Source organism: Nelumbo nucifera, chromosome 1, assembly GCF_055504915.1.
Source record: "Nelumbo nucifera cultivar China Antique chromosome 1, China Antique-T2T, whole genome shotgun sequence".
Taxonomy (NCBI): Eukaryota; Viridiplantae; Streptophyta; class Magnoliopsida; order Proteales; family Nelumbonaceae; genus Nelumbo; species Nelumbo nucifera.
In genome coordinates, this window is record NC_142649.1 from 98,360,106 (window position 1) to 98,386,401 (window position 26,296).

At 39.5% G+C, this 26,296-nt stretch overlaps 1 protein-coding gene across 2 annotated transcripts; it reads right to left on the reverse strand.

Annotated features, from left to right (window-relative positions):
• Window positions 1-20,889: 20,889 nt before the first annotated feature.
• LOC104610555 (cytokinin dehydrogenase 5-like) lies at window positions 20,890-25,159 on the reverse strand. Of its 2 annotated transcripts, XM_010277225.3 has the most exons (5): window positions 24,420-25,159; window positions 23,864-23,991; window positions 23,176-23,457; window positions 22,461-22,726; window positions 20,890-21,713 (listed from the first exon to the last, which is right to left on the reverse strand). In XM_010277225.3, the coding sequence occupies exons 1-5, from the start codon at window positions 25,015-25,017 to the stop codon at window positions 21,380-21,382; spliced, it is 1,608 nt and encodes a 535-aa protein (XP_010275527.1). In that variant the 5' UTR covers window positions 25,018-25,159; the 3' UTR covers window positions 20,890-21,379. The 2 variants fall into 2 exon arrangements, with proteins under 2 accessions (XP_010275527.1, XP_010275528.1); XM_010277226.3 differs by lacking the exon at window positions 23,176-23,457.
• Window positions 25,160-26,296: the final 1,137 nt, after the last annotated feature.

Genomic DNA, 26,296 nt, shown 5'->3' on the forward strand with positions numbered 1-26,296 from the left:
TATAACCAGCAGAAAGTAGAAAAACCCAAAAACTACTGAGCCCTTTACGGTGTGGCACGTCCATGGTCTACAGTCTACTACCCCAACGGCCCAACTCAAGTATACCTCCACTCACACTTACGGATGTAAACGAAGCGAATTCGAATCGAATCGGCCTTGATTCGAATTTGAAATCGATTAAATATAAAGATATTCGAATTTGATTTTATATCTAACGGTTTTTTGAAATAATACACCATATTTGAATTAGTTGGGATAATCGAATATTTGATTTTGATTTGAATTCGAAAAAAAGTTTCTCCAACTTCACCTCAGAGGAGGAAGAAGAAGAAACTTAATTCGAAGATTATTCTCATTCTCTATCTATCCAACTTCCAAGAAACAACGAACAACAAATTAAAAAAAAAAAAAAAATGAACCATAACCATCTATTTAGTGTTGCTACATTGACATGCCCTACAACAACTGTCGCTGGTGACGTAATCTACAACAGAGAAATCGCTGATTGCCTTCTACAATATGCACAAGAAAGAGGGATAGAGATAAAAAAAAGAAAGCGATTGAAAAATGAAAATTCAAATAAACTTAAATTCACAAAATAAAAGTAAAAAATAAAGAATGGAAAAATGGATGCTACCGATTAAAGTTTTGGAGGACTTGTCGGAGAGAAATGTTGAGACGATGCGAAGAGAAATGCTGAGACGATGAACGAAGAAGAAGAAAGAAAGTAAAGTTGAAGTTGTTTAAATCAATAAAGTTACAATCTAATTAATGAAACCTGCACATTTTGATAAAAAATATTAAAATATTATTTAAAAATTAATCATCATAAAAGTTGTCTTCATTCAATCTTTTATTTAGTTATTTATTATTTTTTTTTTTGAAAAGAGAAATAAGAAAAAGAGAAGAGGGAAGAGATGAAATGCTAAAATCTAGAGAAGAAGAAGAAGAAAGAGCCTCTTGAGCTAGCCAAAAAATATGTTGATAATGAAAACTTCCTTCGAACAGATCTCTCCTCCTCAAACAGCTTGAGATAGTACCTTTCAACTTTCAAGGAATATCCATCTTTCTTTTGAGGCAGGAGATGACAAGAGACGAATCTCCCTCTATGATGATAGGAAATGCCCTGTAGTTTGTAACTTGGACATGGGCTTCCCATGCAGCCCAAGCTTTAGCCTAGTTGATAAAATAGTACCAAATTTATATGCTTTGACCACTAGTACCTTACCAAGATGGTTCCAGACTATATAGCCCACTAAACATTTTCCATCACTCTTGCGAAAGGCATCAAAATTTATTTTAATATAACTATATTTTGGAGCAATCCAACTAATTTGTTTCCAAAACTTGCGAGATGTGGTAGAGGTACTAAATTTATTCCCATCAAAAACTTCCATAAACATATTGAGAGCTCTATCTAACATTATTGAAATGGGAGTAATACCATCATTAAAGATTTGGGAGTTCCTATTTTTCTAGACCACCCATAAAACAAAAACTAGTTTTTCCTTTACAAATAGAGCTTTGCTTTCTTTTTTTAATGCACATTCTTGTCCACCAATCACTTAGATTTTCATTTTCATTTGGGCCCTCCAAGGGTGTGTTTAAAGTAAGCCAAACTTGCTTTGTGTGATCATAAATTTTAAAAATATGTTCTGTATCTTCCTCAACCCACAAAAACTACAAGAGCTATCAATATTAAATCCTCTTTTCCTCAAATGGATTTTAGTAGGCAGTCTATTATTAAACAGACAAAATAGCAATAATTTAATCTTTGGAGGGCATTTCAAATTCCAAATGCTATTCAACCAATTAAAGTTGCCAGGTGGGTTTGATAATATATAAAAGAAAAAAGTAGTCAAAAGTCATCATTCGTTATGATATATTTATTTATACAAATATAATTGCATCACTAACACTAACATCGATGTACATATATATATTGAATTTATATATTTACAATATAATTGAATTGAATAGACTTCTATTCGAATTTGGCCGTTAATAATATTTAAATAATCCAAATTTGATTCGAATATGTCGAATCTCAAATTCAAACTTGGATTTTCGAATATCGTTTACACCCATACTCACTGTTTTTTTATGCAAAAAACCAAGGGCATTATTATATATTACAATGGAAGATACAAGGATCATCACACCTGCTTTCTTTACATACTTCTATATTATACTTACTAGCATTATATGCCAAATCATGAACAGTTGTATTATACTGCCTACTTATATACTTTATATTAACAAAACGCCCAATCGACCCCAAGATGCAACACCCAACAAGGACCAGAACCTCAACTTGACTTGAATTGAGACGGCTTTGATTCACCTTTCACCACATCGGAATTTTGTCATTGCTATATTTTAGCATCCAGTTTTGTTAGAAAGTTTTGTATGCCCTTAGCTCCAATCAGTTTTGATGTACTTTTGATATTTAATGTAAATAAATAAAGTACATGTTTAATTCATGTTGTGTGGTATGTTTTTGTGTAAAACCCTAAAACTGGACACTTAATGAGACTTGTGTTAATTTTAAATGTTCACAACCGTTGGATAAATCTGGGGAGATTTATCCTACCAAGGCTGACACTGGTGTGCTGCCAACTGTTGGGGTGGCTTGTCTCAGCCGCCAGGGTGAGACCCAAGGCATACGTAGTGTAGGATTACTTGAACCCTTAAACCGGACTAGATTTCCAGTATTGATATGGACCTTAGAGATTGATGGGCAAAACTGGAAAGTTACACCTGACCCCTAGACCCGATTATAGTATTGTACTAGGTGTCGGATTGGGCTGTCTTTGATATGCCAATCAGTGAGATCCTTAGCGGGGGTCAAAACCTGGGTATGTTGGGACAGTTTGAAAATTCATCTGAGTGGGTGATCATAGTGACGGGATCAACCTCTTTGTTGGACAAAGGTAATGATCGGGGATGCACTCTCTCTGATGGAAACCAAACTGTCGACAGTTGATTTCAATCGTTGGAATTTTGTTTTGCAAAATTTATATCTATGATACATATTTATGTATGGTTTCAAAATGTTTGCAAATGCTTTTAATTCCCGGGATCCATGTGAGTAGAGAGTGCAACACTGCTCATTGCAGCCGAGGGAGAGGTCCTCTCTTGTCGGGCAGTGCTTGATCATTATGAGCTGAGAGGTTAAGTGTAAGGCCATTTAGGATAATACCTGATGGACTAATCTTGCATCTGCCCACAGTCCCTGGGTTTTTATAAGATGGCTTGGCCCAGGGACCACTTAGTGTAAGTGTTGGCTTTCTAGTGAATTCGGCTTGGCCTTGTAACAAAGGTTGGGCCGAACCCATGTGGCTGATGTGGAGATCAATGCTTGGGTCCCACGCCATACAAATAAGCCCAACTGGGTAGTAGTTTGGAAACTTATTGACCACTATTTATTTATTGGGCCTAAAAGCCCATTTCAAACTGGGTTGATATGATCAAACACTTAAGGGGGTGAATCTACAGATAGGATTGAGATTAACCTCCTGATGAGATCAGGAATGGGCTGATCTAATCTGCAAATAGGATTAAGATTATCCCCTATCCAAATACAGATTTGGATTGGGATAACTCCTAATAGGATTAGGAGGTTTCTTAATCACTAAGAAAGGAGGAAACCCTAATCAAGAATTAGAAGAATTAGACCTAGGGTTTTGTAGTTAACACTCTCTATAATCTGAGATAGGATCTCATCTTCCCTAAGCTGAAAACTGCATTCATGCCACTTTCAGCCTTAGGGACCTCTTCCAGTCGCCGCCACCTTTGCTGAAAGGCTGATTTGATTTGGTGCTCATAGTCTCCAACGGATTCTTGTGAAGAGTTCGGTGCATGGGACGCACACTGCTGGTTCTGCTCTACCGTTGCTGTGTCATCTTCAGTAGGAGCAGATCTTGGACCTCTCTTTGGGCATGAACACCGACGTTGGGAGATTTTCATTCTCCGTATCAGGTATAACCTTTCCTTTAATCTTTGGCTAAGATCAGGTCTGGTTTGGTTCAAGTATGATCATTGAATTTTGATTCTAAAATCAGGGAATACGATTCCCAGTTGGAAGAAAGGTAGGAAATTTTTGAAATTCACCCACCCATTCCTGAACCTTTTTGGCGTCCATACGATGGATCCTACCATTCTCAGTGGTATCAAAGCCACAGGTCGAATCTTGAACCAAGAGATCAGATCTAAACCTGTGCAATTCGGTAGAAGCTGTTTTATCTGGGTATTGCGTAGTTTGCAATTTTTGTTTCAAGAAATTGTTTCTTGTAGGGGCGATTGATCTGAAATTAATTTTTGTTAAATCTGAAATTTAATTTAGAATTGTTCTTATTTTATTTCTGATTTAATGGATTGTTCGTACATGGAGTTCGAAGGTCAATTTTAGCGCAGAATGTCTACGCACCTATTATTTGTAGTTTCTATTCATTCTGGTTTGTAAAATAATTTTTTTTTATTTTTCTAGACTGAATGTATGGGATTCAATCAAGAATGTAATTATTTAATAGAAATAGGATTTCTGTTTTTCTTTTATTTTCTTGATTGAGAAGGCGACGACGCTGGAGATTCGCAGATGAAGAGTTTGCTATCTGCGTTTTTGCAGTTTGGAAAATTGCAACCCTAGTTACTAACCTATGTTTTGCAGGTTGTACGAACAATCTAGATCTATTTTTGATTGTCAAAACTTAGAATTTTAATTTCAGATCTTTCATTGAATTGTTTCTTGAATTAAAAATTGTTTTTGGACCGTTTCGGACCAGATTGGACCAAAACTGTTTGGATCGAATCTAGGGTTCGAAAGGGACTGTATTCAGTCCTGTTATTTCCCACTTTCAAGTCTGAAATCAATTTTTAATTGGAAGAACCAATTTGGCCCAACCTGTAAAGCCCAGTTTTAAGAGGTTAAAACTGCAAAAGCCCATTTTGTGTAAAAGCTATATGGGCCAAACTGCTAACTGTGATTCAACCCATATGCCTAGATGGTGTTACTTGTTAATGTTGTGTTTTTCAAATGGGCTGATTAATGGTTTTTGCAGTGAGTAATTGATTGGATCAATTCTTCCATATCATGTGATGTTTGGATGTTTGATGTGCTGCGACCATGGGCCATAAGCACTTGGCCCATTATGATTCGTTAGTGGCTCTTGCACACACCATGGCTGAATGCACATCATTGCCATGGTATCCCCTAAGGTCATTGGTTGACCCATTCCTTTCATGGTGGGCCCCACGACCCTAAAAAGGGACGTGTGCGGAAACCCTAGCCGATTTGGGCCACCATAAATCTGACTTTATGAAAGTTAGTGGGAGCCACTCTGGTTTGACCTAAATTAACTAGGGCATAATTTTTATTCCCTTAAGCAAATATGAGTGCATGTGATAGGGAGATCCATATGATGGGGAGATCCATATGATGGACTCTCTAAAGGCCTTCCATCATTAGCACGATGATGGGTCCTTCAGTAATGAGGAAACGCACCATAAAATTGGGCTATCTATTTGCTGTTGTGTCTATCAGAGTGTTTCATAAGATGATAGGGGCATCATAAACTGATGTGGGAGGGGCTTCACCAGAAAATGGGAACTCTCTCACGGTACCTTGGCGTAACCTGAATATGATGGGTGAGCACTCACTAGACAGAAAGGTTTACCTGAAAATGGCTATGAACCTTGTTTGACAGAGGCTAAAGGGAAGCTCATATGATGAGTGGATATGATCCGTCACAGAAAGGTGGTGGGGTTATGCAGCTGAAACAGTTGACTCCACGCACCCTATGTGATTTCCCACATTCCCAAAGACATTTCGCCGTCTCCGTCACTGAGATAGGAGGGAAATCTCAGAGATGAACAAATGGAAATGGAGCATAGATTAAAAGCCTTATCTATGTAGGTAACATGAATCAAACTATGGTTGTGGACTAACGTTTTTCTATTTTATCAGAAAATGGCAAACAGACAATTTGCTAAGTTGCTTGACGACAATAAGCTTAAGGGCCCAAACTATGCCGACTGGTACAGAAACCTTATGTTGGTCATGACTTCAGAAAAACTAGATAAAGTGGCAAAGAATCTTGCACCGGATCGTCCGGGAGATAGGGCTTCAGAAGCCCGGAGGAGGGAATACCAAGAATGGGAGGAGAAAAACTCCTTAGCCCGCTGCTATATCATAGCCTCTTTGGATAATCCGATATAGAGGCAGTTCGATCAGATCAAACTCGCCAAGGACATATTGGATAGCCTAAAAACTATGTACGAAGAGTATAACCATTCTACTCGACAAAAGCTCCTGAAGCAGTTCATGACCGCGCAGATGACCAAGGGGCAGCAAGTTCATGACCATTATCTCCGGATGATGGGTTACATTAACGAGCTGGAGGCCCTTGGGTCCGGGCTGGATCTGGTCACACAGATAGATGCCATTCTTAACTCCTTGTCTCCGTCCTTCAATCCGTTCATAATGAATTACAATATGAACAAGCTGAATGTCAACATTCAAGAGCTCAACAACATGTTGCAACGGGCCAAGGAACTGATTAGAAAGGATGAGCCGATAGCCATGCTTGTTGAAGCTGGCAAATCTGGCAAGAAGATGAGGGCAAAGAGGAAACCCTAGAAAAAGGCCACTAAGTCTAAGAAACAAAAGAAAGACAAAGCATCCTATGCCTGCCACTTCTGCAAACAGGCCAGCCATTGAAAAAAGAACTGTCCTGCCTACCTGGAATTTAGAAAAGGTACTTTCGAAACTTGTGTCATTGAGACTAATTTGTTAATCACTTTTGTGTCCTGTTGTGTTGATTCCGGGGCTTCAACTCATGTGTGTAATTCACTGTAGGGGTTCAAAGTAAGCAGAAGACTGAGTGAAGGGGAAGTGGCACTTTTCTTGGGAATGACTGCAAGTGTTGCAACTGCGGCAATTGGAACCGTAGAACTAGATTATGACCTCCTTAATCCTCTATTGGTTTAAAAATAGAAAATATTCATAAGTTTTTTAGTGCACCTGAATTTCTAAACCAATAAGAAAAAGTAGACACCACTACTGGAATATATGTTCCCAGAGGCTATTGGGTAGAGGAGGTCCTAAGAAAATGCCTCTATAACATATTAAAGACGACCGACTTTGTTTCGGTTATTATAGAAGCGTTTTCTGATGCCATTATATTGATCTTTTTATTGGCAGAAAAAAGAAAGAGTTGTCATTGAGGTTAATTTGGCGCCCCAAATTCATTCGCACCAACATTCCCAAATCTCTTCAAGAAAGTTGTTCTGTAGGTTATGTTTGATTGCAACATAAGTAAATATGCACTGATGCAAAACTATGGCAGTGTAAATGATTTGAATATAAATTTTAATTGTTTTATGTTTCAATATTTAATTTATCTTGTTTGGTTGCAGTACAAATAAAGTAAATTAAGACATGAAGCAGCATAAAATAAAACTCAAAATAAAATTAAATAAGAATTTGTATTTTTTTCATTTGTGCTCTTATACATTTGTACTAATACAAATAAAATTAATTACACTGCAAACAAAACACAGCCTCAGTCTTTTCTAAGCAAACCCTTCTTCAAAGAACCCTTCTCTGAACGATCATCTTCCTTCAAAACCTCCTATGCCCTTTCCTCCTTTTTCATCACTATCTCTTCCCTCTATCTTCTCTTTCCGATATTTCCATTCGTTAGAACATTCTTTGTCTTCTCGCGCTCTCTCATTCTTGCCATGCTTACTTGGATTCCAATAGACGCTTCCAAAGGTTTGGCTTCATTACTGGTTGAAATCAAACTAACTTTTTTTTTTTGTTTTTTTCTATATATGGGGTCGGCCGTCGACATTGTCTCTGTTGGATTGGCAAAGCTTGCCATGTCTCAAAAATGACAGTATTAATTCTTGGCTTTGGCCACTAGGCAACTGATCTAGCATCCTATGATTTATTTATTTTTTGCTTCGTTTTCCTCTATTTTGTGGAAACATTCATGTTCCATAAAGACTTTATTCTCAACTCAAAACATACAAGTCAAGACATTGCTAACAAGTAACAAAGGATATTGAATTTCACCAATGATACTAACGGTTCTGTAGTAAGGTTTCCTTTCTTTTATAAACTGTGACTTTATTTACAGAATTGATTTACAACATGAACAGTTGTATTCAGTTGTCTTATTTTTTTTCTTCTATTTACCTTGTCTAAGATATGTCTAATAGCTATTGGTGCACACGCGTATATCATTGGTTCCCCTGTGCCTTTTAAGTTTTAACATGCAATTTATTATTATTATTATTATTATTATTATTATTATTATTATTATTATTATTATTATTATTATTATTATTATTATTGTTATTGTTATTGTTATTATGGTTCTTAAAACCAACCGGTAACCGAACTGGTCAGGGTCCGATTATTGGTTCAAACGTTCCAACCGTTCGACAACGGCCCGTTCTGACAAAAAATTAAAAAATAAAATAAAAAGATTGAAAAATGGTCAAAGTTGTTCGAACAGTTAACTGGCCAGTTCAGCAGTTTGCTGACCAAAATCAACGATTTTAGGGAAAAAAGCGATTCTGGGGGGAAAACAGAACTAATCAAGTGACCGGTTCCCAGTTTTTCTGGTCCAATCGTCTGGTCCGGTCCAATTTTTAAAATCATGATTATTATTATTATTATAGCTTTTTTTATTGTCGTTTAATGCAATGACCTTAAACAATTTTGCCTAATTTTGGGAATAGGATTTTTGCCTTTTTCTTATAGTTTCTAAGGTTTCTCTATTTCTCAATGTTGCTTCCTATTTAGTAGTGATGAGGGCAGATTTGGCCCTCCAGTGAAATTGTGACACCTGGCACCTCATGCCAACTAAGTGTAGCCTCTTGACAACTAGGCAGCTCGCCATAGGCAGCTTGCCATAGGCAGTTCGCCATAAGCAGCTCGCCATAGGCAACTTGCCATAAGCAGCTTGCCACAGGCAGCTCGCCATAGGCATCTCGCCATAAGCAGCTCGCCATAGGCAACTTGCCATAGGCATCTCACCATAAGCAGCTCGCCATAGGCAGCTCGCCATAGGCAGCTCGCCCTAGGCAGCTCGCCCTAGGCAGCTTGCCACAGGCAGCTCGCCACTAAGCAGCTCGAGCTCGCCACAGGCAGCTCACCCTTAGCCTGGCAACTTAGACAACTCGACATTGCATAGGCAGCTCGCCACTAAGCAGTTCGTCCCCAAGTATCGCAGGAAGATCTCCTGCCTGACAACTTGGCCTAGACACCGACCCGCCGACTGACACAGGCGCCGACCTGACAACTTGGCCCAAACACCGACTCACCGACTGGCACAGGCGCCGACCTGACAACCTGGCCCAAACACCGATCCGCCAGCTAACACAGGCGCCGACCTGACAACTTGACCCAGACACCGACCCGCCGACTGACGCAGGCACCGCCCTGACAACCTGGCCCAGGCGCCGACCTGGCCGCCTGACACAAGCGCCAGCCTGACGACCTCGAGGAGTTCAACAATGCATCCCGGTTCTGACGGGATGTGACGAGTCTTACCGTTTGGAGGCTTTTCACCCACCTAACCGGCGAGGACTCCGGTATATAAAGACCTCACCCCCCAAAGGGGAGGGGGAGGAAAGAAAGGAGGGCAACCCCTGCTCTCTAGCTCTCTCATTTCTCTCCAAGCTCTCTGCAATCAGAATGCTAACTTAGGCATCGGAGAGTCCCCGCCGGGAAAGTACCCCCGGGTCCTCTGATTCAGTTCTCGCAGGTCCCTCAGCTCCCGCCGCCTACAAAGGAGAGGAAATCACCTCACGCGAAGGGTAGTCGGGTTGCGCTGCACCAGGGAGCTCCACCATCCTCTGAGTTGTAGGCCGCCTAGGAGCAAGTCAAGTGACGAGTCCACCAGGCAGTTCGCCACCAGAGAGTTTGCCACCAGGCAGTTCGCCACCAGAGAGTTTGCCACCAGGCAGTTCGCCACCAGAGAGTTCGCCACCAGAGAGTTCACCACCAGGCAGTTCGCCACCAGATAGTCCACCCCCAGCCAGTTCGTCACCAAGTAGCTCATCACCAAGGCGTCACCACCAAGTCAAACAACGAGGTACTTACTCAAAAAATTTTATACATCACAAAAAATGGTACGTGACAAAAAACGATTACATCAAGTAGTATAAATAAGTAGCCATTAAAATTGGGTTGATATGTTGTGTAAACAGTGATCCCACCAAGCTTTGTATATGCATGTAGTGTGTGCAATGAAAAGAATCATAAGAAAAATAACTGTCCCAACAAGCCATTGCAGTCACACATCAGAAACATCTCTCCCCATGAATGATGAGAGATTCCTAATACTCGGCTGCAGTGACCTGTTGGAACAGTATTGAGAGCATTTTGTTGGTAGCAGTCGCAGATCCCCACCCAAAAGAAGGGATCCCACTTTTCTAACTTTGTTAAAATTGTTATAAGGATATTAATCAATGGTTATGATTGATGGCAATTATAAATTAGTGGGCGGCGTGGGCCCAGTCAAAGATTACGATATTTTTGCCTAACAAGTGAGAGTATTTTAGTCATTTTAAAAAAGACCCATTCGTGACTGCATGGGAAGTGGGTTTTTATGTGATTTTAGTGTTTCATTCAGTTGGATCGGATTGGACCCAGTTTTATGTGATTTTAGTGTTTCATTCAGTTGGACCGGATTGGACCCAATTCAGTTTATTTATATTTCAAAACGGATCCATATTAAGTAGGATTGGATTGGACCAAATCAATTAAAGTCCCAACACATGTTGTCCTGCCAACCCAAGAACTTTCTAATGCAGTTAATCATATGGGATGTTAAAAAATGGAGCGCTGAGAAAAAGCACCGACCATAAAAGGAAAACGGTCTCCAAATCTGCAATCTTTTGCCTTTACTTAGGAATAGGTCGGGTTTACACTCCTTGATATCAAAAGTCCAGCTAGATTGGAGTAGATGGTGACGTTAGGTTTGGCCCTTGACCAAGGCTCTTTTGGATGGAATCTGAAAAAAGGAAAAAAAGAAAAAAAGAACCGAAGACAAAATCATGCACAGCGGATTAGGCAATTTATCATGAATTAACATGCCAGTATTCCATATATATATATATATATATATATATATAAGGTCCAGGTGGAGCAACACCTTATACATATGACATGTTCATTCGCAGGAGGTTTTCTAACCTACTGCATTTGATTTTGTCTCCAGCCAATCTGAACCCTGGACTCAATACATTCCAACACACTCACACACAAGAAAATTAATATAATGGAACTGGTAAATTCAGTAGGCCTGTTTAGAATTAAACTTTTACAAATATATTATGTATATTCTAGGAAAATATTAAGGAATCAACTTCATTCAATAAATTATAGCTGACTAATATTATCTAATACATACCTGCAAACTTAATATGGTGTATGATACAACGGTGAGTTGAAGTCTCAAAATTTGTATTTCTTTTATCGCATTGGAAATTGGAAAGTATGGTGTTTTGTACATAACTCACAAGTAGACACCCAAAATGGAAAGAACCTTTTGTCGGAGGAAACACCGAAAAACAGTTCCTCCAAACACTAGGGCTATAAGATGGGTTACTTGACCTAAACAGTTTCAACTACATTTGGGCTTGAATTTTAATTCAAGCCCATTAAAAAAATTAGCAAATTCCAAACCCAACCCAAGTTGCACCTCTATCCAACACCCCCCATACACATAACCCAATGTATATAGACTGATACAAAATGTTTGAACCTGAATCTACCAGCAAACATAATTCTAAGATGGGAAATTCAAAATGCCTACATGATACTTATATATGTCAAAGGCCAAACAGAAATGCATGTTATGGACAGAAAAATACCCTAAAACAATGCCCTTGCAAACTTGGTTCTTGGTCATATCCGATTTTCAAAACATTACTTACAGTAGAAGCAAGCTATTTTTCTCGGGCCCCATTTGATTTTCGGTAAGTTATTTATCCGGGTAAATGTAATTACTAGGGTACGTTTTTCCTGTGAAACACTTACCCGGGTAAGTGCATTTATTCTTGTTCTTTTATTTCTTGGGTAAATAAAGTAATGACCATTTTAGTCATAAAAATCCATTAAAAGGGGCATTTTTGTCCCATTCAAATGTTAACAACTTTCATCCTAGGTGGGAAAGTTATTTACCCACCCAGGAGATGGGTGTCACTTACTTGGGTAAGTGATACCAAGGAAAATAAACTCTCTAATCCCCACATTAATCTGAAAAATGAATATGGGATTCTTGATCAATGGGAACCAAAATCCCATTGACCAACTTTCTCTCCTCTCAAAATCCAAAAAAAGAACCCCCCTCCATGGTGAATTGATTCATAATAAGAAGCAAATGTTGACATTTAAACAACCCAACACATGTATATCTACAACCCAAAGCTTGTACTATAAGAAAGTGCACCCCTCTCTCTCTCTCAATCTCTATCTCTCTCTCTATATATAGTCTACTAGTTACTGTTAAGGGCCAACGAAGTTTGAAGAGCTGCGTCCTATGAATACTATATTTTTAGCAACATTTACTTACTTTTATCAAATCTGAAATATTATATATTGACAATGACCTACGAATATTATATATTGCAACATTTACTTATTTTTAGCAACAGATAATAAAACAAACCATTGAAACTCTAAAAATTAGAGAATTTATGATGCACTCCACTTAAGAGTTCATAACTTCATCCTATTGTTTGGGTCAGTGTCAGAAAGATGTCAAAGAATTCACGGGGATGGTGTTTATAGGTGGAGTTATCTAAATACATTGGGAAAATAATTTCCCTATTCTGAGGTGGACTGAACCATAAAATTTTCAAAATAATTTAGTCTTGACAATGACTTGTGAATTATGACCACTGAAATAGGGGTGTCAATCGGACTGGATTTGGTCCAATTCGGTTCAGTCCAATGTGAGTCCATTACAAATGGATCAGGTCCAATCCAGTCCAATAAATATTTTGGACTATTTTGGACCGGTCCAAAAACTGTTCAATCTGTTAAAATTCTTGTTAATTTAAATTAGTTTCAATTCAAACCTGATCCATTGACAATTATATTCTTATCTTCTATCAATGGACCAGATATTGACTCAATCCAGATAAATTTATTATGGACAGACCAGGCTCAATCTAATATATCTTATTGGTCCGTCTAATCCATCCAAATATATCGGTCCATTGACACCCCTATACTGAAACGATCATTCTAATACTACTTTCCATCAACATGACTAATTACTAATACATTTTGCAATATATATTTTTTTATAGATTGGGTTGATTGATCGTCCTTTAACCTTTTGTCCATGAGAAATTTGGATGGGCTCTCTGAATTGATCAACAGTTGCCCAACATTACCAGCTAAAGTTGAAAGTTGAATCTCCTTAAACTGATAACTTTGAGAAAAAGAAAGTAATGAACAGATTAAAACCCAACTTAAATTCATAGAATAGTTCATACCTAATTTTTTTTTCTTTCTTTACATGAACGAATGGTTTGGAAAGAATAGTCAGAAGTGAGAATTAGAGTTCGGCTTCAATCAGGGCAAAGCCCATTTCGAGCAGCTTTTACTGCTTTGCATTGAAAATATCTCCGTACTTATGTGCTTTATTTTATGGAGGGATATTTCTAATGTAAGATTACAAAAAACTGTTAGAATGGTGTGGGCATAGATTTGCCCTGATAGAAGCTGATACATCCACCAACTTTTACCAGCTGAGCAAGCATCCAGCCCGCCACCCATCCGTTTCAAATACCAACCTTCAACAGCTGAACCAAGTTCTCTCATACTACAGCTTTTCCCAGCCATCTTCAAGAGGGTTTTGAACCAAGAAGTTGAGAGGCCTGCATCATTCCTCTCTAGAGATTCTTTTTCTTCGCTTTATTGAAAGAAAGAGAACTTTTGAAGGTTGGAGTTGGAATTTTGTGGTTGAAGGTTGAAATTGGACAGAACTTGGTTGTAGCGGCTGAAGGTCAGAGTTGGGAGAACCCTAAACAGCAAAAAGTTTGAGAGAATCTAATAAGTTCCAACACGTTTAGGTTTTTCTTTTTTTTGTTTTTTTTTTTTTATTTTAGTTATTTTAACAAAGATTATAAGATAACGAATAATTCCTGTCTAATGGAGCAAAAACATTTGGATGAGAATCACATTAACTTGGGGCAAGTGTCAGACAACCATTAGGTACTCACTCATTATGCTTACCTAACGTGCCTCCTAGATTTGGACCCGCTCGAATGGGCTTTGCCCTGACCAAAGCCAAACTCGTGGCATACACGCCAGACTGATGCGGTTGTTAAGAGATACTCATGCAAAGTGAACTGTCCAAGTCATCAATTGGACGAATTGAGAAAGTCACAACCCTAACCGATCTCCAAAATCATTGATTGGGCTGTTCAATGAAACCAAATTCAGTCACCTCTTAATTTCTCAAGGGTGCAATAATCCTAGCTATAGCTAGCCACGGTTTAATTCCTAGTTGGTCCAGATTTTTAATGGTACATAATATCTTCCCACTGTACAAAACTACAAATTACCAATTATATCTCACATCTTTCAATTGCAGTTTCGTTTTGAGTTGATCAATACAAATTTGTGAGAGAGATTTTTTTTTTATCTAAAATGTCTTGAAAACGTTTAGATTAAATAAAATAAATTGTTATTTCTATCTAAAACATTAAATTTGTTGTTTTAAATGATTCATCATACATGCATTTTTCATATATGATGTGACAATACATATTTCTCACATTTGTATTAATCAACCTAAGACACAACTGCCATTATACCAAACACCCCCTAATGGTATATATAAAATTAAAGATTAAAAAAGAAAATTGTTAATGTGAGCAAAATCACAAGGGAGAAGCAGGCATTACCTGCCAAAACCCTGGTTTGGACATTGGTAAAGGGTGACCCGGATCTAAATTATAGGTAGGTCAATGGAATTAATCATTTTTGGAAGAACAGAACCTAAACACAAAACATGTTTAAACATAAATAAAGAGTGGGTGTAGGCATGTACACAAGAGGTGAAGATGTGGTAGCCCCATGGCATATCTTGTCAGCTAAAGCCACTTGCTTGTTGTGGATGGATTTGTCCAAGTTTTAGATTGAGACGAAACGGTTCAGATCCTTGGTTTGATTTTGGCCATGACCATCCAAAACAGGTCATGGTCTGATAGGTGCTTTTTTGGGTAAGGTTGCTCATTTCAAAGAAAAGCTCCAAGCCGAAAGCCAGCAGCCCAGCACCGAGCAAACCTTTTAATTACATCATGGGACTCTGTCACTAGGCTTAGATGCTGGATGCTTTTCTTAATTCTTAATTTGGTGATAATATTTTGTAACGTTTTTAAAATTGAACTGAACAATGAATCGATCAGGGTCTGGTTCTCAGGATGAACGATCCGATCATTCGAATCAAATGGATGGTCCATTCTAACAAAAAAGTTAAAAAAAAAATAAGAACTGATCAAACCGTTGGACGTTTCAACTGCCTGGGTTAATGGTTTGCTAACTAAATCAACGGTTTTTGGTTTTGGAATAAAACAGAACCAGTCAGGTGACTGGTTCTTAGTTTTTCTGATCCAACCATCTGGTCTGATTCGATTTTAAAAATCATGATATTTTGCTTCTTAATTGTTGAGTCTCATGTCTCATTTTCATCATATAATGACAATTTGTTTCATTAGAAAAGGCCAATTTACCACTAACCTGAGAACTAATGAGCATTTTAGCACCCATCAGCTATTGATGACTGCATTTACAGAGTCCAAGTTATTCTTCTCCTTTGGGTGGGTTGGGGGAGGGGGAGGATGAAGAGATTCATCATTCATCAACTTATTGACAAGAATCACCGAGTTCTGCTCATTTCTGTACTAATTGTCTTGTAGTTATAGTTATGCATATTGCGGATTTGATAGGAAATGGACCCCCTTGGCCCCTTGTATGGGAGGGCACTCAACAAATGTGGACAATCCCATATGTATGCCCGTTTGGATTAGAGGCATTAGAGCCATCCATCAGCCACAGACTACTCTAAGTGTAGGTCGTTCCCTGGCCAAACCTTCATGCATGTGGATCGTATGACTGTGTAAACATTGTTGTTCAAATTGATCAATCAATCTTTCAAAGTTCCCATCAATCTCTCTTTCAATGCCCTCAAATGTCAGGAAGTAGGTGACCCACCAGAGAAGGTGAAAGATGGAGAGAGAAACCTATCTCTATATTAGGTTGGGAAGGAATAAGACACAAGCAATGTAGCAAACATGTTGGCAAGAAATGACCCGGCTTTTCGGGGTCCAATCCCCTTTTGTCCTTACAACAAAGTCCACTGTATCCCACATGGCTTAAGTTTCCTTGCTTATTAACATGGATAATACTGGAGTCAATCTATCTATCCATCCATCCACCCATCTACCTTTTAGGTTTCCCTTGTCCCACCAATAGCTATTTAAGTCTATTAATTAATCTTCTTTTTCTTCTCTTTCATATTGTCTTCTTCTTCTTGTTCTTCATTTTTTTTTTTGTTTTTTCTGAAAAAAATATATGATGCCAGAAAAGCATAATATTAGAAAGGGTTTGATCAATTAAAACCCTTCTATGAATTTTGATAAAAATCCATCTGATTGGTTAACACTCTTATAATGCTGCTGGTTGATTAGTTATCAGTTTTTCGAATATCATGTCTTTCCAACATCATAATCATCAAAGTTTTTATTTTTTGGGTTGCAGGAAAAGTCATTACTCATTAGCCATACCATATTTCCATATAAGAAGATTTCAACAATGACCCGATCTTTTGTTGGCTTGCTACGTATGGTGTCCATCAGTCCATCTCAACTTAGGAAATCAAAATCTCAAATCTTAACTTTTTCAGGAGAGACCCCCCTTTGTCCCATTTCACCATATTTTCCAGTTGGAAGGGAATCAATCCCAACATTCACCATATTTTCCACATTGTATAACCTATGCCCCACCACATATAAATCTTTGCCATAAAAATCGTTGGACCCACCTTTAATTAGCTTTGCAGAGTTGATGATAAGCTGAAGAATAGTTCTTGATATCCTAATTTCCCCATTCATTTCTCTGTACAAAATCAAATATTCTCATCAGCCATTGGGTTTAGACCAAATCCGGTTTCGGGCCAAAAGTGACTTGTTGGTTGGATACATATTTAATTCCCCTGGTCATGGTCAACATTCGGCAATATTATTAGGGCATGGTATCCGGCTAAAACCCGCAGTCTATTCAATTATCAAACCCTTGGATTCGAATTGTCCGACACGGATTAGATTGGGATTTAATTTGCATCCACCTTATTGTATTTAAAATGATAACATAAATTAAAAAAGTTTAAAAATTTAATTACTTTTAACTTATAAATATGATATACAATATTAAATAATTATATTATATACATATATAATCATAATTTTTTACCATGCTTGAATTTTATTGGATTCAGATAGGATGAGATTAAGAGGATATTTGGTTGGGCGTTTTTTCAATAAACGCCACCACAAACGCTTTGATTTATGTGAATGGAGCCGTTGGGGGTAGGTTTAAATTCTCGATTTCCACAATGGTCCGGCATTTCCCGAAACGCATATCTTACGTGGTGATGAAGTGGCTGCTGAGCTGGTGTGGTGTGATTATGATCCGGTGCATTGTGGATCACCATTCCAAAAGAAAATTGCTACCTAAAACCCTAAAGCCAACAACACGCTTCGGTCTCAGAGGATATCGTAGAGGTATAAATCGGGTTGTGTCGCCCATGGTCCAGCATGACCTGGCCCGAATTTGGACCAATTCAGCACGACATGGCACAATGGCATGCAGGTTATGCCAAACACAATGGTCTATGCCATGCTAGGCCTGGGGTTCCAGGTCCACGGGCTGGCACGGCACAACACGATTGTGTGTGCTGTGCCGCTTGCGACCCATGTGTCGACACAGCCCAGCCTACAGCACAACATGCAGCATGGCCCGCGGGCCTGTAGTTATATAGGTTTTTTCTTTTTTTACAAAAATACCCCCAATAGATATAAATAACTATATAGGGGGGTATTTATGTATTTTGGTTGTGGGAGAGAAAGAATGACACAAATGCCCCTCAACAATTATATAATAGCTAATTTGAGGGGCATTTTGGGTAAAGTGATAAATAATTTTATAATGGCCAAAATACCCCTCCTAACAACTAAAAAATGGGTAGTTTTTAGGGTATTATGGACAATTAAATTATTTTCAATTTCTATAAATAGCCCTATCCTCCACCATTCTCATCACACCAATTCAATAATTCCTATAAATAGCCCTATCCTCCACCATTTTCAATTCCTACAATGATCAAAGTCAAGAAAGAAAATGATGAAGTCAATATTTTTTGTATACTCAATAGTTGTATAGCATTTTTTTCAAATTATTGTAAATTTTGTTTTAATTTTATTTGATATTTTTTAATAAGGTAATTTTTTATTTTCAATTTATAACTATATTGATTTTTATATTTTATTAATTTATTCCATTTTCCAATTTTTGGATTTCATCCATCCAACCATTGTATGCTTTGTATCATTCAAATTTAAATGAAATAAAATTCCTATTTTTCTTCCAATTTGTTATTCACTTTGAATCTTTATCTCTTTAACTTCTTATTTGATTAAATATTTTTTATTTCTTTGTTAGATTTTTTATTTTTTTAAATAGTTCCAAAAAGAAAGTTAAATATTTTAGTTTTACTTAACAAAGAAATAAAAAATGACAAAAAAATAAAACTAATCTAGCCCGATTCAGCCCATGCCCAAGGCATGGCCTAGGCCACAGCACGACTTGCAGCCAAACAGGCTTGGGCCGTGGGCTGTACCGGGCTGACCCTTCAAATTATCTCTGGGGAGGGTAGCACGGCCCAAGATGGCCCACAGGTCGGTACGACACAGCCTACACTTTGTGCGAGCCACAGGTTTGTCCAACACGACCCATTTTACACCTCTAGGAGATCGTCATCAGCCTATTAGAGAAAGCTTCTTTGCACAACCTTGCTGTGGACGCCGGTAAGTCCGCCCTTGTAGAAAAAACGTCTATGTTTCACGCAGGCAACTTTTTTAGACATGCTTTACTTTCTTCCTCTTCAATGGCTTCTCCCTTCGCTCTTCCGCCTTCCGCCCTATTCTTATCTCCTCCCATCTATTTCTCTCCTTGTTTTAGAGCAATTCAATTCAAGATTCAACATTGGGATTTCCTTCCTTTAGAATCGAGGATTGAGCCTTATTTCGGACCATATTTTGATGTTTGTCTCTAACTCCAGGAGTACCGGTTTTAGCAATATTCTTTCGTATCTACTGTGCCTGCATCAGGATAGTGAGTTGGATTGTGTCTATCATGAAATCCTGAACAATTTGGATAAGGTCATACAGAGAAGGAGCCAAATCTCCGCTCCTGTTCTGTCGATGGACCAATACAACAACTCACGATCAACTGTTCGGTGTCCATCTCCACCGGCGAATTTCTCAGTTGCAGTCAATTTGGACGGTTAGATTGACTCATGGCACTCAAATATCAAGAGCATATATCACAATGTAACATTCATACAAATGTTTCTTGAAATGTCACACCAAACACCCAAACTACAAGAAACGCTTATTAATGCTGTGGTGGAAAGTAGTTTTATGGGTTGTTACTTGAAACACCCACAAAACACCCAACCAAACAACAAAATAAAAAAAAAAAGAGCAGCGTTTTTCATATAAACGTTTTTTAGATAAACACCCCCTCAATAAACGCCAACGGAATCAAAGATCTGTATCCGATCCTGATGCGAGTTTTAACATCCAAATGCGAATGTTAAGCCTTCAAAAAAAAGATTTTCCCAAAAAGAAAAAAAAAATACGACTGTTAAACTTTTAGATTCAGTTAACAACCTTATCCCGCATGCAGCGAGATCCACCATTTTCGCAGCCTTCTACAGCCGTATATTAGGAATATCTCCATATATGCGTTTTTTCGTGGAAAAACATTCCCGATGCAAGGCTGCAACAAGATACTGTGCGAACGGTGTGAGCAAGATCCTGTGAGTACCAAATCAGAAGGTAAACTGTTCTCGGTCAACACTTGATACTCAACAAGTGTCACATTAGAAATGTGTGCATCGGAACTGTATACGCGTTGGGCCCAGGAAACCCGAAAACGAAAGCCCACAGACTGGAGGATTCGATCCATTTGCCTTTTTCTTTTTATGAGTTTTCCTATTCCAATTTACAAGAGAGTGAGAGACTATCTTTGATTCACTACTGCACCATATCTCCGGCCACCACTTATCTGCGTGTCGAGTGTCGACATTCTTGATATGGTTGGTATCCGAAATGATGCCAAAGAATCGGAATCAATCATGTATCTGATATCTTACCACTTTACCAGTTACCAAGCTAGAGATCCAACGGTTAAGATGCCATCTTAGAATGTTACTATATTTACCTAGGTATTCTATAATAAAGCTCTTGATACTTCCGGCCTGCCCTATTTTTGGCACTCGTTGTTTTGCTATGAATCCAGCCACTTGGATTGTTCGGCCGTGGCAATTATTTGGATTTGGATACCGGACCATTCCTTTGGGGACATCTAACGAGTCTCGACTGGTCTACATGAGTGCCATGTGTACAATACGTACGCATGAATGTGATTGATTGTGCTGTCCCTCTGAGGAAGAGATCCGTGCTTATCTTAATAACAAACAGCAAGATACATCTTATCCCCGACGACACGTCATCATTTTTTAAGCCATTTGATCAGCGGGTAAAATGAGTGCGATTGATTTAGATTAGGACAAAAAGTGAAAAAATAAAACCTTAATTACAGCGACAAATTGATACAGTACAACTAATTATATGAAAAAATGAAGAGGAAAACATAAAACAGTAATTCAGAAAAATATGGGGATGGATGGATGGATAGATGGATGGATGGGAGTCCAACCAGCTCATCTGTGAAAACTGAAAAGACAAGATGCGAAGGCAACGGTCGACTTGTCTGGGATCACGGGCGCTGCAACATCATAACATGTGAAGGAAATGACGATGGGCCCCCACCAATCATCGTCACACAGCCGTTCGATATTTAATGCGCCAGGCCTCTGACAACTACTGCTCAACCATCACCACCGTAATTGACTAATCCATAATTACAATAACAAAACTGAACAAAAAATGATTTCCTATTCTTTTTCCTTTTCCTGTACAAAAATATTCTGCGGTTTAGCTGCTGGGCTGGACCAGAGTGTATAGTGCGGAGTGCAGACACGAGACACCCGTCAGTCCGTCACTAAGAGGAAGACGTGGAGGAGGTTAAGCCAGGTTGGAATATACGTTGGCCCGTGGCTAAAATGTGCTTGGGGTCGAACTCCATTTTCCTCTTAACAATCAAATCCCACTTATCTCCGAAATGGTCCTTCCATTCCTCTTGTGTGCTGAGATTGGGTAGGTACTGCTTCACCTTGATCCCTGTCTCCTTACAGAATCTGAGTATCTGACGGTTCTGATTGCTCAAGTAATCCAACGTTTGTGTCTCTTCCCCAGAATCCAGTGCCGATCGGAGCAGCGCTACAAGGTAAAATGTGTCCTCGTCTGGGGTAACCACTGAGCTCCGCTGGTTCCATCTACATCATAACAACAACACGATTTGGATTTTAGTTGCACGATGGTTGGAATTTGATGGTCCGGAGGGAGTTATGGGGCCCACCCCTGTTGGTCCGGTTTTAACTAAAAAAAAATTTCTCCCAAGCTTTTTATATGGTTGACATGTACCAATTGTCGTGTTATTTAGATAACGGGGCTCGTAGCCCTCGTAATATTTAAGTACAAATATACAGAAACAATCTGTGGGCCCAATATCTTGGAGATTTCATGAATCAACCCAATCGGATGATCTCATCCGTCAGACAAACTCCAAAACAGCTTAAAAGGCTATATGGTTATGTCATCATCTTATCTAGATGATCATAGTCATCTGAGCATATAAGCCACGTGTACAGTAGATCAACTGTACTATTTTTTCCAAGTAAAAAAGAATGCGTTCTGATCCTATATTTGTTAATAAGACGATAGAAACAACAAGAACCCCTTCAAAGGACAATTTTGTGCTTTTAACGGGCTCATCCACCGTACGATCAAGGACCCACATTTTCAAATTCCCATCATAAACAAGTTTGGTCCAAGCCCAACCTTTATCTTTTTAAGTATTATTTATTTTTTAAGAGAATTAAGGCTGTGAGACGGCCACGGCCAGCACACTTGACTGTCTACGTGGGTGAAGCGTGTCCATTGATCATACGGCACCAACACGGAAGCTGGGAGACACGTAATGTAATAGACAAAGGGGTTGGAGAGTAGAGAGACTGGCTTACTTGTTTCGGTTCATGGGGTAGATTAGAATAGGTCCACTTGTCTTCTTGTTTCCCAAAATGCCCTTGAAGACACCTTGATCAAAATCGGCAATCCTTGACTTGGGGACAAAGAGATTCAGCCACGGATGGGGAACATCCCACAAACCCTTGGCCCGGAGCTTCAACTCGGCCTTGTGGACCCGGTCCAAGAAATCCACATAAGGAATATCGGTTGTGAAGACCGATGTCGGTATAAAATCCAGCTTCTTTAGCAGAGCCTCCACTTCCTGCAGAGCAATGGAATCCCTAATTAGTGATTTAATTAACATCTTAAGCAATCAAAGTAAGCATAAAAAAGGTTGATAACCGGACATCTCTTTTTGTCAGGGCAACTTGGATTTGGATCAATTTTAAAATTATTTCTCTGGAGCAGAACTTGAATTTTAAATAATTTGGTGGGTGGACGGATGAGATTTGGTAAGGAAAGCACAAGCTCCATCCTAGTATGAAATGGGATAGATTACACAAGATCTTCCCACGTTGTCATGCGGATGTCCTATTGGCTTTTATAGTATAAGTTATATTACCTCTAAGAGAATAATATACCTGCTCAGACAAATATAAGTTATATTCTCTTATAGACACCTATAAGAGAATAATCTTACCTCTAAAATATTACCTTACCACCACGATCAGACAAATAGAATAAACTATTCTCGGAAGAAGTTAAATATACCTGATCTACGGTATCTGAGGATGATTCATCGTAGTTCTTTGTGATCTCCAAGCAGTACAGGACACCACCATTAGCTGCAGCCCCAAGAGAGCTGATCTTAACGGGGTTGCGTGGGGAGAAGAAAGAGGATCTCCAATTGTTGATGAGCCCTTCATCCACGATAACAAAACCTTCGACATAGTCGAAGCGCTCGCTCGCAGGGTGTCCATTCAGGGAGATGAGATACTCCTGGTCCTTGGTGAAAGCGGAGAATTTGGAGTATAGTACCCGAATCCACTTCACCTACAAGGCCCATGGCCCAACCCAACAACAAGACAGAAGGCAGCAATTTAGAATTAAGAATAGCTGGATAGGAGGAGGGACACGTCAACAATATTGCCACTGCCAGCAATCGAATGCCGAATGGGGGTTTGATATAAAATTGGGATTTTCGTATGGGCCCCGCCCAACCCTAATCCCAACTCTTTTTTAGTATTGGCTTTTTAGGTTGGTTTTTTTTTGCTCATTAAATTAATGGGTTAAAAATTGAAAAAGTTCAATGGGCTCCAGCCTCCAGTCCAGTGGACCAAACTCCCAAGTTTGTTTCCAACTTCCAACGAACGGAACATCGCCCATTTCATATTTCATATTTTCATTCATCTGTTTGTGTGAGAGAGGGAGGAGCTGAGAGCTGAGAGCTGAGTAGTACCCTTTGTGGAGCCGGTTCTAGAGCGATTCTAGCCCTTGTTATGATGCCAAATTGTCCTAACCCACCAAGAACAGCGTGAAACAGTTGTGAATTTTGTTCATTCGAACATGTTAAGATCTCTCCCTTCCCTGTACCAAAAGAAATATATAATAAGATCTCAGGCGAATGAAAACAAGACAAATGTGATAGAGGGCAACAACTATATACTAAAAAGAAGAGAAAAGGTGAAGGAAAAATGGTAAGAAGATAGATTATATATTGAAAAGAAAAGAAACCAGGCCATGTGAAAATATATCCCGAGAAGGCAATCGAACTAAAACTAAAAGAAAGCAATTCAAAAGCCTAAAGTTGGATAAGTAAAAAAACCAAATGGCCATGTGGATATAGTAAAAGGTTTGTCAATCCACCGTAACCCATGTGAGAAAAATAAAGCCCTGAAACTTGGAAAAATTCAAACGAGTCGAGACTCTCAAGTCTCAACCCATTTGAGAAAACGCATCAGCATGTGTTTGCAGAATTAACAAGGAAGGACCGTGGCTACAGCAGTTGAACCAACCTGTGACAACGTCGAGCTCATAGACATTGCTAATCTGAGGGCCGTGATGGAAGGCTTGTCCACTAATGCCAGCATTCGAAAGGGTTCCACCCACGGAGAGATACAAGTAATCGGTCCACGACCTTGGTGCAAGCCCATGCTCGAGCGTCGAGTTCAACACATCTATCCACAGCTCTCCACCCCAAACGTCAACGTAGCTGGACTTGTGTCCCAGACCCAGAGAGAGAGAAGGGCGAGTGAGACGGTTTCGCTTGGAGATGGAGCTGCTCATCGCAATCACAACGCCGTTGGCAGCTTGTGCCTGCCCGCTGATCGAATGCCCGTGTCCTCTGGCGGAGACAGTGAATCCCTCAGGTGACTCGTAAGCGGTTCGAATCAAGCCGGCGATGTCGTCGGCCGAGGACGGGTGTAAAACGGCCAACGGCTTGACCTGGGTCATTCTACCAAAATCAAGGGAGGCGGTTTCGACATCGGCGTAATCGAAGCTGAGCTGACGGTATAAACCAAGACGGAGGAGCCCGTTAGGGTCCACAGTCAGTCCAACCGTGGAGATTAGACGACAGATGACAAATGATAGGAGAAGAAGCTTAGTAGCCATTGTTGTTGTCACACAACTCGATCGTAAGACAAAAGAAGAGAGAAGTAAGGCAGCGTGTCTTGCGGTTGGTGTTTGGGATTTTAATTTATAGAAGAAGAGAAGCGGCGGTGAAGGATAGTAAAACTACGCATCCCGGCGAAGGAATGAGTGAGGGGGATCTACTTGGGGGTGAAACTTCTGGGAGGGAACAAAATCTTGTGGCAGCTGCGTGGGAAGTCGTGGTGCTAACGTAAGCCGGATTGCGCTTTAAAGATTTTCTACGCAACATGCACAGATTCGCTCTCTCCCGCTTTTTAACGTTTGCAGAGCGAAGTGAATAGAAACCAGGAGGTCCAGGACTCAGGACTCTCTCTCTAAGCTACTGCACCTTTCTCTCTCTGTGTCAAGTATTTAAGCTACAGGTTTTCGATTTATAGGACAAAGCCGGGAAGAGAAGAGACACGTGGAATTTATACATGTATGAGATGGCGTGACACGAGTGAAGAGAAGGAGAGGAGGTGAGTGGGCCACACGTGGACATAGACGTAGTACAGAGGTAGGGACCACTGGTAGATACGGAGGATCTGTGTGGGGACGCGGGCGAGGGAACGTTCACGTGGGTGCAGAGAAGGCGACGGTGTTAAGCTAAGCCGAACCAATAAAGATTCTCTCTCTCTCTCATCGGTCAGCAGTCAGCTAGTGATCGTTCATCGGCTCCGAAGTCCAAATCTGACCGACGCCATTCCTGAGCTTTTCTAATTAAAATCAGTATCACTGGATTTAATCAATTAATTACGTTGAAGTTAAAATGCAGGATAATTACAAAACATACCCTGACGAGTGACGACGACGACTGATGTCATTATCCATATTCAAGATCGAGTTCTCAGTAGTTCCCATCCTTTTGCGATTGGGAGGAGTAGATCTTGTCTTTAGTCTTGACCCAACTTCCATCCATGATGGAATCGAAGCTTTGGTCAATTGGGTCGGATATACCTGCACCAACATAACTCAATGGGTTCGATCCGATCCATTTCTGACTATATGGCTGAGATTTGTTTGTCGTTGACATACTTATTATTACAACTTACAACCTACAACCTACAACGAAAAGAAAAGTAAAACCTTCCAAACACCCCTTGGATCGGTGCTGGGTGGATAAGAGCTAGCTCAACCGTCTGGACTCACCGCTTCTCTGTTTAGGAGCCCTAATATGGACCACTACAACATATTTCCCATGCACGTTGTGGAGATAGAAATATTACTCATCCAGTAATAGATGATCTGCTTTTGTTTTTAG